Below are 18,087 nucleotides of genomic sequence, written 5' to 3' on the forward strand. Positions count from 1 at the left end.
GGTAAGTATGACATTTTTGTAGGAAGCAGACAATGTACACAAATATTTACGTTGGTGTTCTCTTTTGAGAACAACTCTTTCAAGTGTGTACTATTTGCACCATCGGATATAATCTTAATAATTAATAGTTAAGAGAAAACTAATAGCTTGGGAGTGTAACGTTCAAAAAATAATCAAACAACTACTTTTTGGTAAACTGTTTCTTGATGGCTTAACATGTAGGCTTATTCAGGTCTTTGTTCTCTAAAAGATGGTTTCTTTTCTCTTTCTAGATCATTCATATCGTGTGCCTTTGGAAATTTGTAAATTTCCTGTTATGATAACTGAGTTTCAAATGATTTATAATGAGTTTATGAATGTGCATTTACCTCAATTCCTTCTTAAATCAAAGTTGTGCATGCATATAGGTCAATGTTTGATGATTTTTTCTTTAGTAAATATTAATTTTCTTTTTTTACTAAATCAAAACCCAATCAAATGAAATAGAATTAATTCTCAATTGAGGCTTACAATATTCTCTTTTTTGTTATGTTACCAACAAATCATCTCTATAAAATAACCAATGGATAGATGGTGGCTTCATGGCCACCTATTACATAAACCATTGGTGGTGAATATTTTAAAGAGATTTAAATAAATCTGAAATTAAGATTTATCGGATTAACAACTTACTTTCGAGGAATAATTTTAACAATTTACTTTGGAGGAATAATTTTATTGTGAGAGCCAATCCTTGAAACTCTAAGAACAAAATATGCATCATACTTATTTCTGGTTAAATACTAACACACTCCTTTTATTTATTATTTATTAAATTTTGAAATTAAAAATCAATTTCAAAAATATGTTGTATTCAATCATTTTACAAAATTTAATTTAAAAACAAGAAAAATAAAATAAAATAAAATCTTATTTTTGCATGTTTACTTAATGTTTTTTATTAAAATCTCAAAATTAAAAAAATATTTATGAATTTTTTTTAGAATTTCAACTTGTTGGGGAAAAAGATTTTATAGTTACCATCTGAAAAAGATAGTTTTAGATAAAATTATAATCCAATTTGTAATTCTATTTATTTATATTTTTGTAAAAACATTGACAGTAAAAATAGATTTAAAATATATACTTATTTTTCATTTTAAAAAAATATAATTAAAATTAAAATATTTTTATTTAATTTTAATTTTAAATTTATTTTATACAATTATATTTATTTTTATAAGAAATTTTTCGGCGTAAATCACATGAAATTTCATTTGTTGACGCTTTTCGAACCAACAAGTGTGGTTCATCGTCAGGACAAGTTGAAGAAACAGATCTAGCTTTGCCTATTAAATAGTTTGAGCAGGACCTCCAATGGCTATATTTCTTGACCAAACAACCGTTGTATGGACTAACGGCTAAATTTGATCGGGAAACGGTTAGTTGAACAAGATTAAGGGCATGACCTGTTTTTTATAATTCCATTGAATATTCTTATTAAAATAAAGGTTAAAGGGACTACAAATAATTATAACTATAACTTAAAATAAATAAATTAATAGTTAGTTAAAAAATTATTAAATATATAAATAATAGTGTAATTAATTATTACGAGATGTTAAAATATAGTTAGTTATATTTTTATTAAAAAGTTTTTTTTTCCACTGGAAAAATCAGTAACTTTCATTATAATTTGAAAATTACATAAGTAGATGCCAAGGCATTGCAGTTTGTTCATACAAAAATCCTTTTTCAAGGAGTAGTTCTGTAGATATAAACAATATTCGATCTGAGTTCATTATACAGTCTGTACAAAACTATCCATTGTCCATTAGAGGACTCTGTTATATAACATTGGCTCCGGGTACTATATAGGTCTATAAACAAAAAACAAAAACTGTCATTGTCATTCATCTGTTGGGACTGTTGTCCCTTTGATGTCTCTGATCTATGAAAGGCCTGTGGTAAAATTGGAACTCTTCTGCTCCATTTTGTTCAACTGTTATCCCCTCGCCTCTGGGAAGTAACGTGGCCTCTTTGGATAATTTGTCAGCATCGCTGTTATGCTCTCTGTAGATATGAAAACATGTGCAATGGTTAAAAGCAGCTTTGAGAATGAGAGCATCATGTAATATATTGCTGAGAGTGTGTGAATGACATGTGGTAATATTGTTAATCCAGTTAACCACCACCATTGAGTCTCCATATATATTGATGCTTGTAAGATGATGCATTAATGCAAATTGAAGGAGATTGTGAACAGCAGATAGCTCAGCAAAATTATTCGATCCAATGCCAAAGCCTATTTTGGCAAGGAATCGATGGTTCTCATTAATGTGCAGGATAAAACCCCCGCCACATCCCTCCTGGTTGGCAGCTCCGTCGAAAAAAGCCCACGGGACTGTTCTGTCTATAACAGGCATAGGCTGTATGTGACGCGTTCGCGGGGGAGGAGGATCGGGAAGTTCATGGTAAGCAGCCATGATGGATGCTTCAACCCGAGCCCATATAATCTCTCTGTCATCGAATATAGCTCGATTACGTGCAAGCCATATGTGCCATGATGCAACAGGGGGGAGATTTTGTAGTTTTGTTCCCGGGTGACGGAGAGACCAGCAGTCCCATGCGTTCCTAATGTCATGCCCCTTCCAATCAACAGCTATACCCAGATAATTGCAGATATTGTTCCATAGGTTGACGATGACAGGACAGAGTAGGAATAAATGATCCTGTGACTCTGTAGAATTTTTACAGAAAATACACCAAGTGGGGCCAAATATGGCTCTGCGGGTGAGATGTTCCCCTGTGGGCACAATGTTATTGAGAGCACACCAAAAAAAGAGTTTTGATCGGGGGGAAGCCTTTAATTTCCAAATGGTATGCCACCATGGTTGCAGCGGATCAGGCATTCTGTGAGAAATAAGAACAGAGTATCCAAGTTTAGGAGCATAAACCCCATGATCAGCAGCGCACCAAATGAGCTCATCCGGACCTTGCTTAATACGGATGTGAGATTCAGTCAATGCCTCAGTAAAACTATTCCACTCCTGATGCCATTGTAATGGGAGACCCAATTGTTGGGCGGATTTCCAAGCCTGTGAGAAGATATCAGAGCGCTGTTGGTCTGCAATGTGAGCAAAATGACATATATTCCGGGTCTGTAAGTGCAATACAAGATCAGGAGAAAGGATGTGTCTCCCCCCACTGTTGGACCAAGGGTCTAGGCCAATGCGACCTGTCATTCCATCATTAATGCGCCAAGCAAGGTTGCTGCGAATGAGGGGCAGTGAATGAATCAGAGCCTTCCAAACCGATGAGCATCCCATTGTTGACCAAGTAGGGAGACGGGCCCAATCCAAAATATTAAGAGGCCAAATGTATTTATGATATACTACCTGTGTCCAGAGATTTTGTCCGGTAAGCAAAGTCCACCCCATCTTGGCGGCAAGTGCTTTTGCAAATTCAGGTAGCTCCTTAAGACCCCAGCCACCCCATTTTTTAGGCAGAGTGATTTTCTTCCAACCTATCCAAGCAAAAATTCTTTTATCCTGTCTCCCATTCCATAGGTATCTATTGCAGAGTTGTTGTATACGCCCCAGGATGTTCCTAGGAATCCAAGCTAACGCCATCCAGAATACGGGGGTAGCCTCTAAAACAGATTTTATGAGTACAAGTCTACCAGCCCTGGAGAGGTATCTGAAACTCCAGCTTGTAAGTCTTTTCTCCAGTTTGGCTACCAGCCAAACCCAGTCCGCAATCCTCTGGCAAGTCGGTTTAAGGTTGAAACCCAGATATTTGAGGCCTCTATCCAGGGGGTGGACCGAATAAGGGAAAGCTTGCATACCAACTTGGGTCTCCTGAACAGATGTGCGAGTACATGTAATGGTAGATTTCGACTGGTTAGGCAACATACCCGTAGCAGAGGAGAACAGTCGAAGGATCTTTAAGAAGGATCGAGAATCACGCACACTACCATTCAGAAGAATAAGGACATCATCTACAAAAAGTAGATGTGAGAGAAAGCAGTGCTCCGAGATGCGAAGGCCCCTAATGTCACCAGATCGCCTAGCAGCTTCCATAAGTCGGCTGAGGCCTTCCATGACCAATAGGAATAGAAGAGGCGATAGAGGGCATCCCTGCCTCAGACCCCTTTCAGAGTGGAAAAAATCTGTGGCCGAACCATTTATAAGTATGCTGAAGGATGGAGATGTAATGCAGGCCATGATCCAGGAGATGTATGCATGAGGGAAACCCAGATGAATGAGAATCATTTTGAGATATAACCAGCTGACACGGTCAAATGCTTTGGATAGGTCGATTTTGAGCAGGATAGCCTTTAAGTTCTTGGCCCAGATGGAGTGAAGGGCTTCTTGTGCTAGACCAATGGCCTCATGGATCTGTCTAGATTCAAGGAAAGCAAATTGCTGAGGGCCAATGGATCGAGAGAGAATCGGTCTGAGACGATTTGCAATGGTCTTCGAGATGATTTTGTAGAGACAGTTACAAAGGGAGATGGGCCTATAATCATCAAAGGATGCAGGAGAGTCAGATTTGGGGATGAGAGCGATAAAAGTAGCGTTGATGGCATGATATATAGAACCAGAAGTCCTACTTTCTTCAACCACCCGAAGCAAGTCCTGTCCCAATATGTCATAAAAGGCTATGAAGAATTCAATAGTCCATCCATCCGGCCCTGGACTCTTGTCTTTCTTGAACCATTTCAGTACTCCTTCCAGCTCCCCAGCAGTGACCGGATCAGTGAGAGTCTCCACTTCTTCCTCTTCCACAAATCTTGGGAAGTGATTTGCAACATTGATGATATCAAGTAAGCTTTCATCTCGCGGACTCCTGTAAAGGTTCCTGAAATGAGATATGCCCAGCTGAGCGAGTTTATTAAAATTATCCGCAATGTCTCCATCCGGGGTAGGGAGCTTCCAGATAGTATTAGATACCTTTCTGCATTTGGCAAAGTTATGGAAAAATTTTGTGTTGTCATCCCCAGCTTGAATCCATAAGGCTCTGCTCCTTAATCTAATGGATTCCTCTCTCTCTTTTAGGATCTTGGCCTTTTGATTCTCAAGTTCCATAAGCCTACATTTGTCCGCAGCAGTCAAGAAACCCTGTCCTCTGTCATCCGTAAGTGAACTTAGGTCTGCTTCAATCTGGGATAGCAGAGCTGTCTCCCTTTCAAATTTCTCCCTAGCCCACTTAATAGAGCACTGTTTAATCTCAGAAAGATTCCTACAGAAGCCTTTAGCAAGGGGAACAGATTCATTGATGGGATGAGAAGCCCAGAAGTCTTTTATCATCTGATTGTATTCCGGATCCTTCAGCCAAGATGAATTGAATTTGAAAGGTGCCTTGGGTTTCTTAGCAGGACCCAGAATCTCCAGGTATATCGGATTGTGATCCGATATCCCCCCCGAGCCAACCCATTGTCTGTAGAGATGAAGATGTTGAAGTAGAGGACCCTTTAACAGAAATCTATCAAGTCTGCGGGCCAGTGCAGCATCCCCTACCCTTCGATTCCGCCAGGTGGGAAGCAGACGCTGTACTGGTATATCCGAGAAATCTGATTGATCCAGCAGATTTGTCATATAATCAGTGATAGAGTCAATTTGTGCCTCAGTGCCCCATGACTCCCTGAAACCCAGCGAGAAATTGAGATCTCCTCCTATAATAACATGGTCCTCATTAAGTAGGGGCATCTGAAGAGTATTCCGCCAAAAAATTTCTCGCTGGGAGCAAGGGGCATATATATTGACAATTCTTAGATCTTTACCAAGGTCAGCCGAGAAGAAGTCCAGACCGATGTATCCAGCACCTCCCCAGGATGTGGTGGGCTTAATGGTGCGAGGGTTTATACCAATGGCTATGCCCCCAGATCGACCCACAGCATCATTAGCAAAGAAGATCCAACCAGGGACCAAGGCTTGCATGACACCCATAATTTGGTCAGCAGAGCAGAGAGTTTCTTGAAGCATGATAATGTCAATCGGCTCAGAGGCAATGAGCCTCTTCAATGCTAGTTTTTTGGAGGAACTAGCTAGTCCTCTGCAGTTAAATGAAAGGCATTTCATGGGGGAACACTCCTCGGGGTGTGTCCTGCTCTAAGGACCCCGTCGATGGTAGCTTGTCGGCCAGAGACTACCTCAGCCCCAGCTTGTTTGATGGCTTTGGAAAGATGAGATTTTCTCCCTCTGGAATTCAAAGGAGCCCCCTCAGGAAAGATAATGCCCAGACCCGAGTGTCCGTCAGTCTGCTCTTTTGTAGTGTTACGAGACCTAAGGAAATACGGGTGGGGAGGGGAGGATGGACACGGAGAGGTAAAGGACCCAAGAGATGAAGTAGAGATAATAGGGTCAGTGCAGGCGAGGGGCGAAGATATAGTGCATGGGATCATGGGAATATGTGCAGACGAGCCAGAGGCAAGAAATTCATTAATAGATGTATGCAATGAAAAAGAAACAGAGGTCATACCCGCTTCTGCCGCCGAGCGAGCCCTTGTTTTAGGAGGCGAGGATCTCCGGAGCTCTGCTTCGCCCGAAGGTGGAGAAGCCGAAGGGGCCGGACCAGCAGATGGCGGACGAGATATAATGGGGGATGCATTCCTGGTTGAAGCCGGGGTGCCTTTCACTGAGTCTGCAGCTTTCTTGTTGAGGGGACAGTCCTTTGCAAGGTGCCCCACTTTGTGGCATCGTCTGCAACGATATGGAACTCCTTCATAATCCAGCAACTGAACCCGAATGCACCTTCCCCACTGAAGCGTGATCTGTTCCTCTAGACCCTCGCGAGTGTCCAAATGAACCAAAATCCGAGCCAGAGTTCGATGCCCAGATTCCACATAAGTGCGATCATAGTCCAGGTATGTCCCAAGGGCATTGCCCACGCTGATAAAAACTTCCTCATCCCAGAAAGGAATTGGTAAACCCGGAAGTCGCACCCAGATTGGACCGGCTCCTAGCTGCTCACGTTCTGGATCGAAAAGAGGGTTCCAACGCTTAAGTAGAACAGGGGCCATTTCGATGTGCCAATAACGTCCCAGCACAAGGTTTGTTTGGCAGACCTTGGAGAATTTAAGCGAGAACCATCCTCTGGGGAGGACATGGACTTCTGGTAGGTCAAAAAGTACTCCACCCCAGATCTCCTTAACCCATTGATTTAATCGCTGCCTCGAGTATGATCGGCCCCTGACATGCCCAACCAACACAGTATTTGCAATGTCCATATATTCGCCAAGCGGTTTAGCCTCGTCAAATTTGATGGAGATATCCCTTGACGTCGATCTAATACATTTAACCTTCTTAGGTCCAGAACGGGGGGCCGATGGATGATCCACCAAGGGGTTTGTAATGCCCTCCCGAGGAGACGGATTTGAGGGAGTGGAAGAAACCGCTGGTGTCTCAAAGCACCCCGAGGGACGAATACCAGAGGCAGATGCGAGATTTGCAGGATTAGAGATCGGCGGAGGACGGATCACAGATGGGATAGTAGCCAGGGGGTCAAATGAAGGAGATGGCGGAGTATTGGAGGCCAGATATTGTAGTGCCCCAGGTGAAAGCGGAGGAACCTCGAATGGCGGGGAAACAGGGGGGTGAACGACCGCAGAGTATGGGGCAGAAGCAGGAAGAGGATGATGCGGCTGTGCAGAAGTGGAAGCTGAATGAGGGTTCTGAGAGCGAGAGATAAAATGAGGAGTCCCAAAAGCGACGTTCTCCGGCGAAGGATCCGCCGAATAGTCCACCTCCTCATATTCCCAACGATCCATAACTGAATAAGGTCGGTGGCAGAAAGGGACAGGCGAGAAGTTCGAAGTCACAGCTGCAGCAGTGGAGATAGCGAGGACCGTGACTGTGGCAGGTAACCGGCGTGGATCTGACCGTCGAGGAGCTGTCGGGGATCTGTTGAAGCCGCTACCCTGAGGAACCGCAAGCAGCTGCCCTACAAACCCTAGGAGAAGCCTGAAACCCTATCCCTGACCCTTACGCGCGCCCATCGTCCCTTCGCCTTCGTTCTTTCTATTCTCTTGAATGTCATTGCTATCTTTCAATCTATACAACATCACATGAAGTTATAGTTCGGGAGATTGCTACTAGTAGAGGCCTCTCTTGAATTTCTTATTAATTCCAAGACTTCATTAGTCTTATTAAAAAGTTAAAAGGACATACTTATAATTCAAAATATATATTAAAATAAATTTATTTTAAATTAGTTATTTACAAATATTATAGAAATTTTAGGGGGTTAGAAAAATGATTATTATTATTTATTTATTTATTTTTATTTTTTCTAACATATTATCCTAGATTGATTTCAATAAATAGAATTATTATTAGAGTTTTGAAAAGAATAATTGTATTGTTACTATCAATATAATAGTGTTAGCATAATAATATTAAATTAATTTATTAATGAAGTCGTGTACTTATAACCTAAATAAAAATAAAATAACCCTAAAGAGTGACTAAGAGGTGAGGGCCGAGACCCAACAATTATAGATTATCCATAACTAAAACAGGCCAAAGAGAGAAGGATACGGGAAAACAAGGGGAAACCAGGACCAAGAACAAGCAAAAAAGAAGGGAGGGAAGAAAACGACTAGGAAGAGAGCGCTGGGATCCAGCAATTACTGATCTTCCATCCATCCTCTCTATTGAGATTGTTCGGTCGTTTTTCAATCTCAAAGGCTTCCCTAAATTTTCGGTGATGGAACTACGAAACCTTAGCAATAACACTCACCTCCTCGATACAAACATGATGTTTGGTACTCTCTGCATGCTCAGCTAAAGTGGAAGACTTGGTTCTCCTGTGCTTGAGGTCAGCTGCGTGCTCACTAATCCTTTGATTAATGGAGCGACCAGTCTCACCAATATAGGGGGTCCCACAAGAACAAGGAATAATATATACCCCTTTCATATCCTTAGGGTCGATAGGACCCCCACAAGAACAAGGAATAATATATACCCCTTTCATATCCTTAGGGTCAATAGGATCCTATTGACCCTAAGGATATGAAAGGGGTATATATTATTCCTTGTTCTTGTGGGACCCCCTATATTGGTGAGACTGGTCGCTCCATTAATCAAAGGATTAGTGAGCACGCAGTTGACCTAAAGCAGAGGAGAACCAAGTCTTCCACTTTAGCTGAGCATGCGGAGAGTACCAAACATCATGTTTGTATCGAGGACGCGAGTGTTATAGCTAAGGTTTCGCAGTTCCATCACCGAAAATTTAGGGAAGCCCTTGAGATTGAAAAAAGACTGAACAATCTCAATAGAGAGGACGGATGGAAGATCAGTAGTTGCTGGATCCCAACCCTCTCTTCCTAGTCGTTTTCTTCCCTCCCTCCTTTTTTGCTTGTTCTTGGTCCTGGTTTCCCCTTGTTTTCCCGTATCCTTCTCTCTTTGGCCTTTTTTAGTTATGGATAATCTATAGTTGTTGGGTCCCGGCCCTCGCCTCTTAGTCACTCTTCAAGGTTATTTTATTTTTATTTAGGTTATAAGTATACGACTTCATTAATAAATTAATTTAATATTATTATGGTAACACTATTATATTGATAGTAACAATACAATTATTCCTTTCAAAACTCTAATAATAATTCTATTTATTGAAATCAATCTAGGATAATATGTTAAAAATAAATAAATAATAATAATAATTTTTCTAACCCCCTAAAATTTCTATAATATTTGTAAATAACTAATTTAAAATAAATTTATTTTAATATATATTTCGAATTATAAGTATGTCCCTTTAACTTTTTAATAAAAATATAACTAAATATATTTTAACATCTCTTAATAATTAATTACACTATTATTTATATATTTAATAATTTTTTAACTAACTATTAATTTATTTATTTTAAAAATTATTTATTTTAAGTTATAGTTATAATTATTCGTAGTCCCTTTAACCTTTATTTTAATAAGTATCAATTTAATATTCATTGGAATTATAAAAATAGAGGTCATGCCCTTAATCCTGTTCAACTAACCGTTTCCCGGTCAAATTTAGCCGTTAGTCCATATAGCCGTTGCTTGGTCAAGAAATATAGCCGTTGGAGGTCCTGCTCAAACTATTTAATAGGCAAAGCTAGATCTGTTTCTTCAACTTGTCCTGACGATGAACCACACTTGTTGGTTCGAAACGCGTTGACAAATGAAATTTCATGTGATTTATGGTGAAAAATTTCTCATAAAATTGAGATGGATCACAGAAGCCTCAATTCAGCAATTATATTTATCTTTACTTGTAATATTTTTTCAATTAACCATATAATCTTCTATACCACCCTTTCATCCAATCAACATTCACATTCACCAGCTAAACAAATTTGATAATAATAATCCAGAATTATTTTAAAGATTTGGGATGAACTTCGATTGGACCAACCCTAAATTTTATACTACAAGAATAACCCAATCTTATCAGAAAAGGGACATTTCTCCAAACTAAAGGTGGGGTTGGCATGATAATATTTATAAAATGAAAATTAAAGTCTAAGGTTACATCCAAATTTAAGGATTGTTAATTTCAAAATATTTCTCGATTATCAGGATACCGTAATCTTGTTGCTTATGAAAGGGACATTTCACTAAAATAATGTTGGAATTGGAATGAAGATTAAAACCCAAGGTTACATCTCAGTTGAAGTATTGATAATTTCAAAATATTCATCCTCAACAATGAGCAAGAAATGTAGTAGACCGTATGTTTTTTTCGCACTCAACTCCCTGCACAGTGATGGCGAGTTCGTTTTTCGTCTTAACAAATCGTTGTTTTCTCCGTCACTAACACATAAACAACGGCAAACAGGTGGATTCAGTCCACTCTGGGCACAAGTGTCTCCCGTATTCTCATGGACCGAGTGCGATCCTAAACAAGTAGCCAGCTTTTGAAGATATCTTTGGCTGTGGGGTGAGGTCGAGGTCGAGGTCGTACTTATATTTGAATTTATTACAATAGATTAATAGACATTTTTTGCTTTTTTTTCAGTATGAAAAAGACTGATATATATATTAGATGAGAAGGAACTATACATTTATCATCTTTCCAGATACCTATATTTTCAAGAAAATATAACTAAGAACAACTCACAAGATATCAGATACTAATTGTGACTCTGGAGAAGCCGAGATCCAAAAACACACTTGAGAAGCATAAACTACATATAAGCATGATACTGTTCTGAATTGATGTGATAGAGAGAAGCATATACAGTAGTAGATACTGTAAGGAATATACAACAAACATCGTTTGTTGTTGTATTGTTGTAACAACCATCATATAAATTTGTATGCTCCTTCCCTGGAGAAAATATGTTGGCACTTGTATGACCTGTAGCATTTAATGAGTCAGTGCAGAGAATAAAAAGTCCATATACAAAAAATAAATTTGGTTAGCATAGTTATGAAGCACGATTTTTGGCCTATAATGACACCATCTAGCCAGGAGTTGTATAAAGTTCCTCGTAGAGACACTATTTTTGCCCATCTGTTATCCAAAAAAAACTTTGATTCTTGAATAGAAAAGGTTAAGACAGATTGGGGAAGCTCTCCATGTTGAATATGGTTTGCTCCCATGTAATCTCTAAGTGTCAGTCATCATTGTTTCCTTGTAATCCTTTTTTTGATAATCTGTCTACATCTTTGTTATAACATCTTCCAATGTGTTTTATTGTGAGTCTATCCTGAGATTTCCATAAAAAAACAATTCTTTCCATCCATCTTTGTAGTCTAGGATTGTTGATTGTTGCTCTCCACATGACTTGGTCGATCATGATTTTTGAGTCACTGTATATGTGAAGCTCAAGGTTCCCAAGGAAGCTGTTGAACCATAGGAGACCCCAGAGAGCTACAGCTTCAGCTTTGGTATTGGTACCATCACCACATCTCCAATGCATCGTGTATATCAAGTCAGTAATTATTGCAATCCAAAATCCACATGCACATTTGTTTCCTTGTGCTGCCCCATCAAAAAAACCCATGGGATAAGAGAAAAGTAAGCCATTTTTCATTTTGGATTTATCCTTGGAGCATAATGACTGTGCAGAATAAAAAGAAAGGTTTGTTATTATTTTTCAGTGATTATAAAGAAACCATCCCTATTGTTTTGAAATATGTTTTTGTTCCTCCATTTCTAGATTTCCCAGAAAAGAAAGAGAGGTATAATTCGCCATGCAGGTTTTTGGGAACTCCACCATTCCAAGGACTCTCTAATGCAAGGATGTTGAATATAGGGGAAACCTATAAGGGAAGAAATTTTTTTCCAAACCCAAGTAGTGGGAGGGCAATGTAGAAAAATGTGATCATTTTCTTCTGAGTGGTTTTTGCATATGCGGCAAATGCCCGGCCCATGCCAATTTCTTTTTTGCAAGTTTTCCCAAACAAGATTCTTGTTATGGTAGACTAGCTAACTAAAGATAATAACTTTGATTGGAGCTTTTGTTTTCCAGAAGGCATAAAGGGTGTGATTCTCCTCTCTCCTCACAATTCTTCTTGTTAGTGTTTGGTAGGTGTCTTTCACCACTATGTTGTCAGATTTCATTTTCCCTAACCATATTATTTTGTCCTGGGACCCTGATCTACAAATGCCCAATTGTTTCATAGATGTTGTGAGTTGCTTCAATTCTTCTTTCCAGAAATCGGTTAAACCCAGTTCTTCTGCGTTTTTCCATACAGGTAGATTTCCTTGCCATTCTTTTATGGCTTGGCCCCAGAAGAAGATACCACAGACATTTAGGAACTGTATGAAATAGTTTGATATGGATAGATTCGGATCAGCACCCAGAATTGGGTCAAAACCAATCAGGATATTATTACCCGACTGGAATTTCCATGTCAGTAGTTGGATGAAACATGACTCAATTTTCAGAAAGCTTGACCATATAGTTGAACCTTGTTTTTTCCCAATAGTACCCAGACGGTACCAATATATGAACTCTTTGTTTTTTTTATATTTATGTTGGATAACTTTACTCCAATTGCTTGCTCCAAATAATCCCCTCCAGAGCGATTTTATGAGTAAAGCCTCGCCAAAGCGACGAAGATCCAATATTCCCCATCCACCTATTTTTTTTGGGAGAGTTATATTTGACAGTTTTGTAAGATGGAATTTTTTCTATTATTTGCCCCCGCCCAGATGAAGTTGGCCATTAGACGGTTTATGTCATTTAGGATGGAGGATGGAAGGTGAAAGAGATGTGCCCAATATACCCCTAGTTGAGCTAGGACAGTTTGTGTCAGAATAGCCCTTCCCCCTAAGGATAGACATCTATATTCCCATCCAACAATTCTTTTGTAGAATTTTTCTATGAGCCATTTCCAATCAGATGTTCTATAACATGATGGTTTAAGCCTATACCCTAGATATTTCAGACCATTTTGCATAGGATTAGCTGTTATTCCAAATAAATCTTTTATATATGTTATAGTTCTCATATCAGATTGGCTATAGTAGAGAACAGATTTTTTTGTATTCATGCACATGCCCGAAGCATTTGCAAATCTGCTGAAAATGTTATAAAGATAAAACCAAGATAAGCGACCTAACATACCCATTATGAGATTACTTGATAGGAGTGGAAGGAAGATGGCGTCTACCGCTTGTGTTGTAGAACGCATTGAAGTTCCCAAATATGGCACCTCATTTGCTGCTGGTTACCTTGCGCTTTTGTCGTTCTTCCATGGTACCAAGCTCATCTCAGCCCTGCGTGTAGATTTGGCCAGATCACACCGTGTCTCCACGACCGAAACACAGCCTCCCAAAGCCAAATATGGAATGAACAAACTGGGGCTCGAGAGGGCCTTTGCGGGAGCTAGGGTTTCGGCTACAGCGAAAGCAGGAGAGGGCGTGGCGGCTCAGACCAGGCCCAGGGACAAAGGTAAGGGGCGGCTCAGTCAAGCGAGAGGGAGGATTGCTGTCAACACCGGCGTGGATCTGGTGGATCTGAACAGGCCCAAGGCCAAAGGAAAAGAGGGATTGATGGACAAAGTGGCGAATGGGGTGACCTTGGGCTCTCCCCGACCTCCATTCTGGTATCTGCCCAACAGAGCAACTAGTGCAACTCAGCCAGAACCAGATCTTGCCCATTCTTGGTGTTTTCAGTCCCCGAAGAAAAGCACTGGGAATACAAAGCTGTGCGGTGAATCTGAGGAGAATGGGCAAATTTTCACTCAGACAGAACCAGAACCTAAATCACTAGTAAACCCTCTTCCCTTTCATGTTTTTATTAAAACCCCTTCTAGGAGGACACATCTGGCTTGCGTGCAGGTTACCAAAATTGTACAACATCTAAAGCAAAGCATCTTCCAACATATTGGTTATCCTACAAGATCTTAGGTATTGATCTTTGGAGGCAGAGTACTCCAAGAATGCCAACCTCTTATGGTCTACAAAATTTTACCTGAGTCTACCATCACTCTCAATCTGAGGCTGAGGGGGGGTGTGACAGACCAACGCAAAACAAATCCTCCAGGCAGTGGCATAAGATGTAGCACAATAAAAATCCCAGAAATGGATCAAAAGAAAAAAAGTGAAGGGTTATCTTTCAAGAAAATTCTTGAAGGAAAGAAAACAACAACAACATCAACAAAGCAAGCTAGCACAGAACCCGCCCCATACATTGTGGATCAACTGAGTTTCACCCCAGAATTAAATACGGATATTCTAGAAACAGATGAGTACTATTCTAAAATGGAAAAACAAGCGATAATATGCAGATTCAATTGTTTTTGGCCCAAATATAAGGACCTTTTCCATTGGGTCTTCAGAACCAGGACTGATTCATGTGACATTTATCTCTATTCCAAAAGATTCTTTATTGTAAAATTTCGTACATCAGAGGAAAGGGACATCATTATGAGGGAAGGACCATGGTTCATGGGATCCACGGGTCTCTTCATTACTCCATGGTTTCCAGATTTTGATCCAAATACAATGGTTGTATCTCGGATGTCAGTTTGGGTTTGCCTTCACAACCTACCACTACATTTTTGGAGCCATCGAGTCCTATCTGGTATAGGAAACACCATTGGGCGTTTCATTAAAATGGACACAGAAAGAACAGAGGAAGGAATTTACACATTTGCACGCATTTGTGTGGAAGTAGATCTCAGCAAAGGATTTCCGAACCAAATTCAGCTCAAGTATAAACAGGGGTGCTGGACACAAATACTAGATTATGAAAATACTGCATTCAGATGCAGAATTTGCCGCCAAATAGGACATCTTCAAAATACATGTCCAGAAGTTAAGAAAGATGTGTGTAGGAAGAATAAAGTAGGAAAATAGCCCATGGGATGGAAATTCCCCCCACCGGACCCTGATGTCCCTGATGTTGAGGAAGAAGAGGAAAATGAACACCCCATTCCCAAAGAGAACAACCTGACATTCAAGGAACCAGAAATAGAGGAATTTGTACCACATGATCTGATGGACACTTTGCCGGGGAAGATCCCAGACACAATGGATACCAATGGTTCCAAAAGACATCATACTTCAGATCACTCAGATTCAGACAAGGAAAATCCTCACCCTGTGGAGGACACTTCTCTAGCACTTGTTTCGTCCTTGCCGACTCAAGGGGAGTGGCAAAAGGTCGAGAAGAAAAAGGGAGAAAATTTTAATTTCTCCCCAATTGCAGATTATTTTATTTATGTTTATTTGTGTCTTTTGAACACCAGTCTTTGACTTGCTTATTGGATATGTGCTTCAGCATCTACAAAATGTAATTTTGTTATTATTAATAAAATTATGATTTTCCCTAGGGGAAAAAAACATACCCATTATGAGGATATCGTCAACAAAGAGGTTGTGCGTGATGTCTATATTGTTGCCTAAATTCAGTGGTTTGAAATGCCCCTCTATCACTGGTCTTTTGATATGCAGGCTCAGGCAATCCATTACTAGTATAAATAACAATGGAGATAATGAGCATCCCTGACAGTGACCCCTTTCTGATCGAAAGAATCACATTGGAATACTGTTTATGATGATTGCATAATTTACATTTTCCACACATGCCATGATCCAGTTTATCTCTCTAGACTATATCCCAATCTTGCTAAGAATTAGTCTAAGGAAACCCCAATCCAAATAGTCATATGCTTTACAAAGGTCAACCTGCAGAATGGCTGCATCCATTTTCTTTGTGTGAATAGAGTGCATACTTTCTTAAGCATTCGCCACCGCATCATGTATGATTCTCCCCGAAAGGAAACCATGTTGTTTAGGGGAAATGTATAGTGAACAAGTGTTGCGTAGTCTCCCCGCAATAGTCTTTGATATAATTTTGTATATAACATTGCACAATGAGATGGGTCTAAAATTCGAGAAGTTTCCAGCATATTTTTTTTTCAGAATCAGAGCTATATATGTTGAGGATATTTTTTGATGAATATAGCCTATATTTCTTGATTCTTCAATCATACCCAGTAGATCCATCTTGATAATGTCGAAGAAGTGTGAAAACAGTTCGATTGTCCATCCATTAGGACCAGGGCTTTTATCACTTTTAAAGGATTTGAGAACTCTCAACAATTCTTCTTCAAAAATTTCCTTTGTTAATTCCTCATTTTTCTCCTGATCAAACATGTTAGAGTATGGATCTATACCCTAGATCATATCTTCCACAGAGACATCTTCATTCCTTCTATAAGCATTTTGGAAATGATTTACTACAACCTCACTTATTTCTTCTTGTGAATATATTGTTCTCCCTTCCAAATCAGTTATTTTCCATATGGAGTTTGCATTCCGGAGGAAATTTGCGAATCTGTGGAAGAATTTGGTGTTTCTGTCTCCCTCATTTAACCAGAGAGCTCTCCTCTTTAATCTCCATGTTGCTTCTTCTGCCATTAGAATTTCCTTCTTTCTCTGTTCCAGTTCTTGAATCTTGACTCGAATATGCTCTGGTAGGAAATGTGCAGACATGGAATTTCGAAGATAATCCAACTGTCCTTGAATTTTAACTATTTCCTTTCTGTTGTCTCTTATTATCTTCTTCTGCCATATTTTGATTGGTTCTCGGAAGGAATCAAGTTTTTCCAGAATACAATTCATAGGGGAGGCATCCATGATGTTTAAATTTTCCCAAGTGGCCTTAACCATCTTATTAAAGTCAAGATCTTGCAGTAAAATTCTGTTGAATTTAAAACGGAGACCCGAAAAGGGAGTACTTTCTCTCCATTGTAGAGTGATGGGCCTATGATCGGATATGAAATTACTGATGGTATCTACTCTGACATCTCCCAGACGGTCCATCAGTTGCTCATGTACCAGGAACCGATCCAGCCTTTTCGCCACATATGCAGAGCCAGTTCGACCATTGTCCCATGTCGGAGAGATTTTGAGGGGGAAGATATCAACAAAATTGTTGAAGATGATGGCATTTTGTATTTTCCCCGCCAAAGGATCAGGTTTCCTGTGACAACCCCAAATTTCGTCCAAACTTATTGTGTAGTTTAGATCCCCTACGATAATGAGCGTCTGAAGATCCATTATGCCAAATGATATGAATCTGTCCCAGAATTCCCCTCTTTCTCTGTATGGGGCATAGATATTTAAAATATGGATATGACCCGACATGCCACGGATATTTCCCTCCAGGAGAATACCCGCGAAGCATTTAAAAGCTTTCATGATAATCCTTTTCGGATCCCATAAAGCCACCAGTCCTCCCGAGAGACCCATAGCAGCTGTTGCAGTTATATGCCATGTTGGAAACATTTTCCGGAAATACTCAATAGTATCAGGAACATTGTGCATTGTTTCTTGTATAAGGACAATGAATGGGTGAAGAGATAACAGCAGGTTTTTGAGGGCTAGATATTTTGGGGTAGTCCCCAGACCCCGAATATTGAGAGAGATGATGCACATCATCGTAATTCTTTCTCAGGCATCCGTGCTCTAAGGGCCCGTGAGGGGGAGATGTCAGCTATGGGAATGTCAACAAGAAACCTGTCCATAGGAGATGAGAAAGGATTTTTATTGGGTTGTCCCCGAAAGTGGCGACTACCATGGTTTTGTTTCCTGCGAACCGTGATATTCCCCGCCGAGTTTGGACTGATATGGGGAGATGAGCTATCCACAGGCTTATGG

At 39.8% G+C, this 18,087-nt stretch overlaps 1 protein-coding gene across 1 annotated transcript; it reads right to left on the reverse strand.

Annotated features, from left to right (window-relative positions):
- Positions 1-16,602: 16,602 nt before the first annotated feature.
- Positions 16,603-17,754, reverse strand: LOC149265125 (uncharacterized). The gene has a single exon (XM_089401839.1). It carries the CDS (start codon positions 17,752-17,754, stop codon positions 16,603-16,605), a length of 1,152 nt encoding a protein of 383 aa, XP_089257965.1.
- Positions 17,755-18,087: the final 333 nt, after the last annotated feature.

The sequence above is a fragment of the Pinus tabuliformis genome, chromosome 6 (genome assembly GCF_031772625.1).
Source record: "Pinus tabuliformis cultivar Carrire ecotype Pingquan chromosome 6, CPIR1, whole genome shotgun sequence".
Classification (NCBI taxonomy): Eukaryota; Viridiplantae; Streptophyta; class Pinopsida; order Pinales; family Pinaceae; genus Pinus; species Pinus tabuliformis.

Bases quoted from the DNA above. Each gene is read 5' to 3' on its own strand.
- LOC149265125 (XM_089401839.1), bottom strand. From the start codon at position 17,754: ATGCACAATGTTCCTGATACTATTGAGTATTTCCGGAAAATGTTTCCA.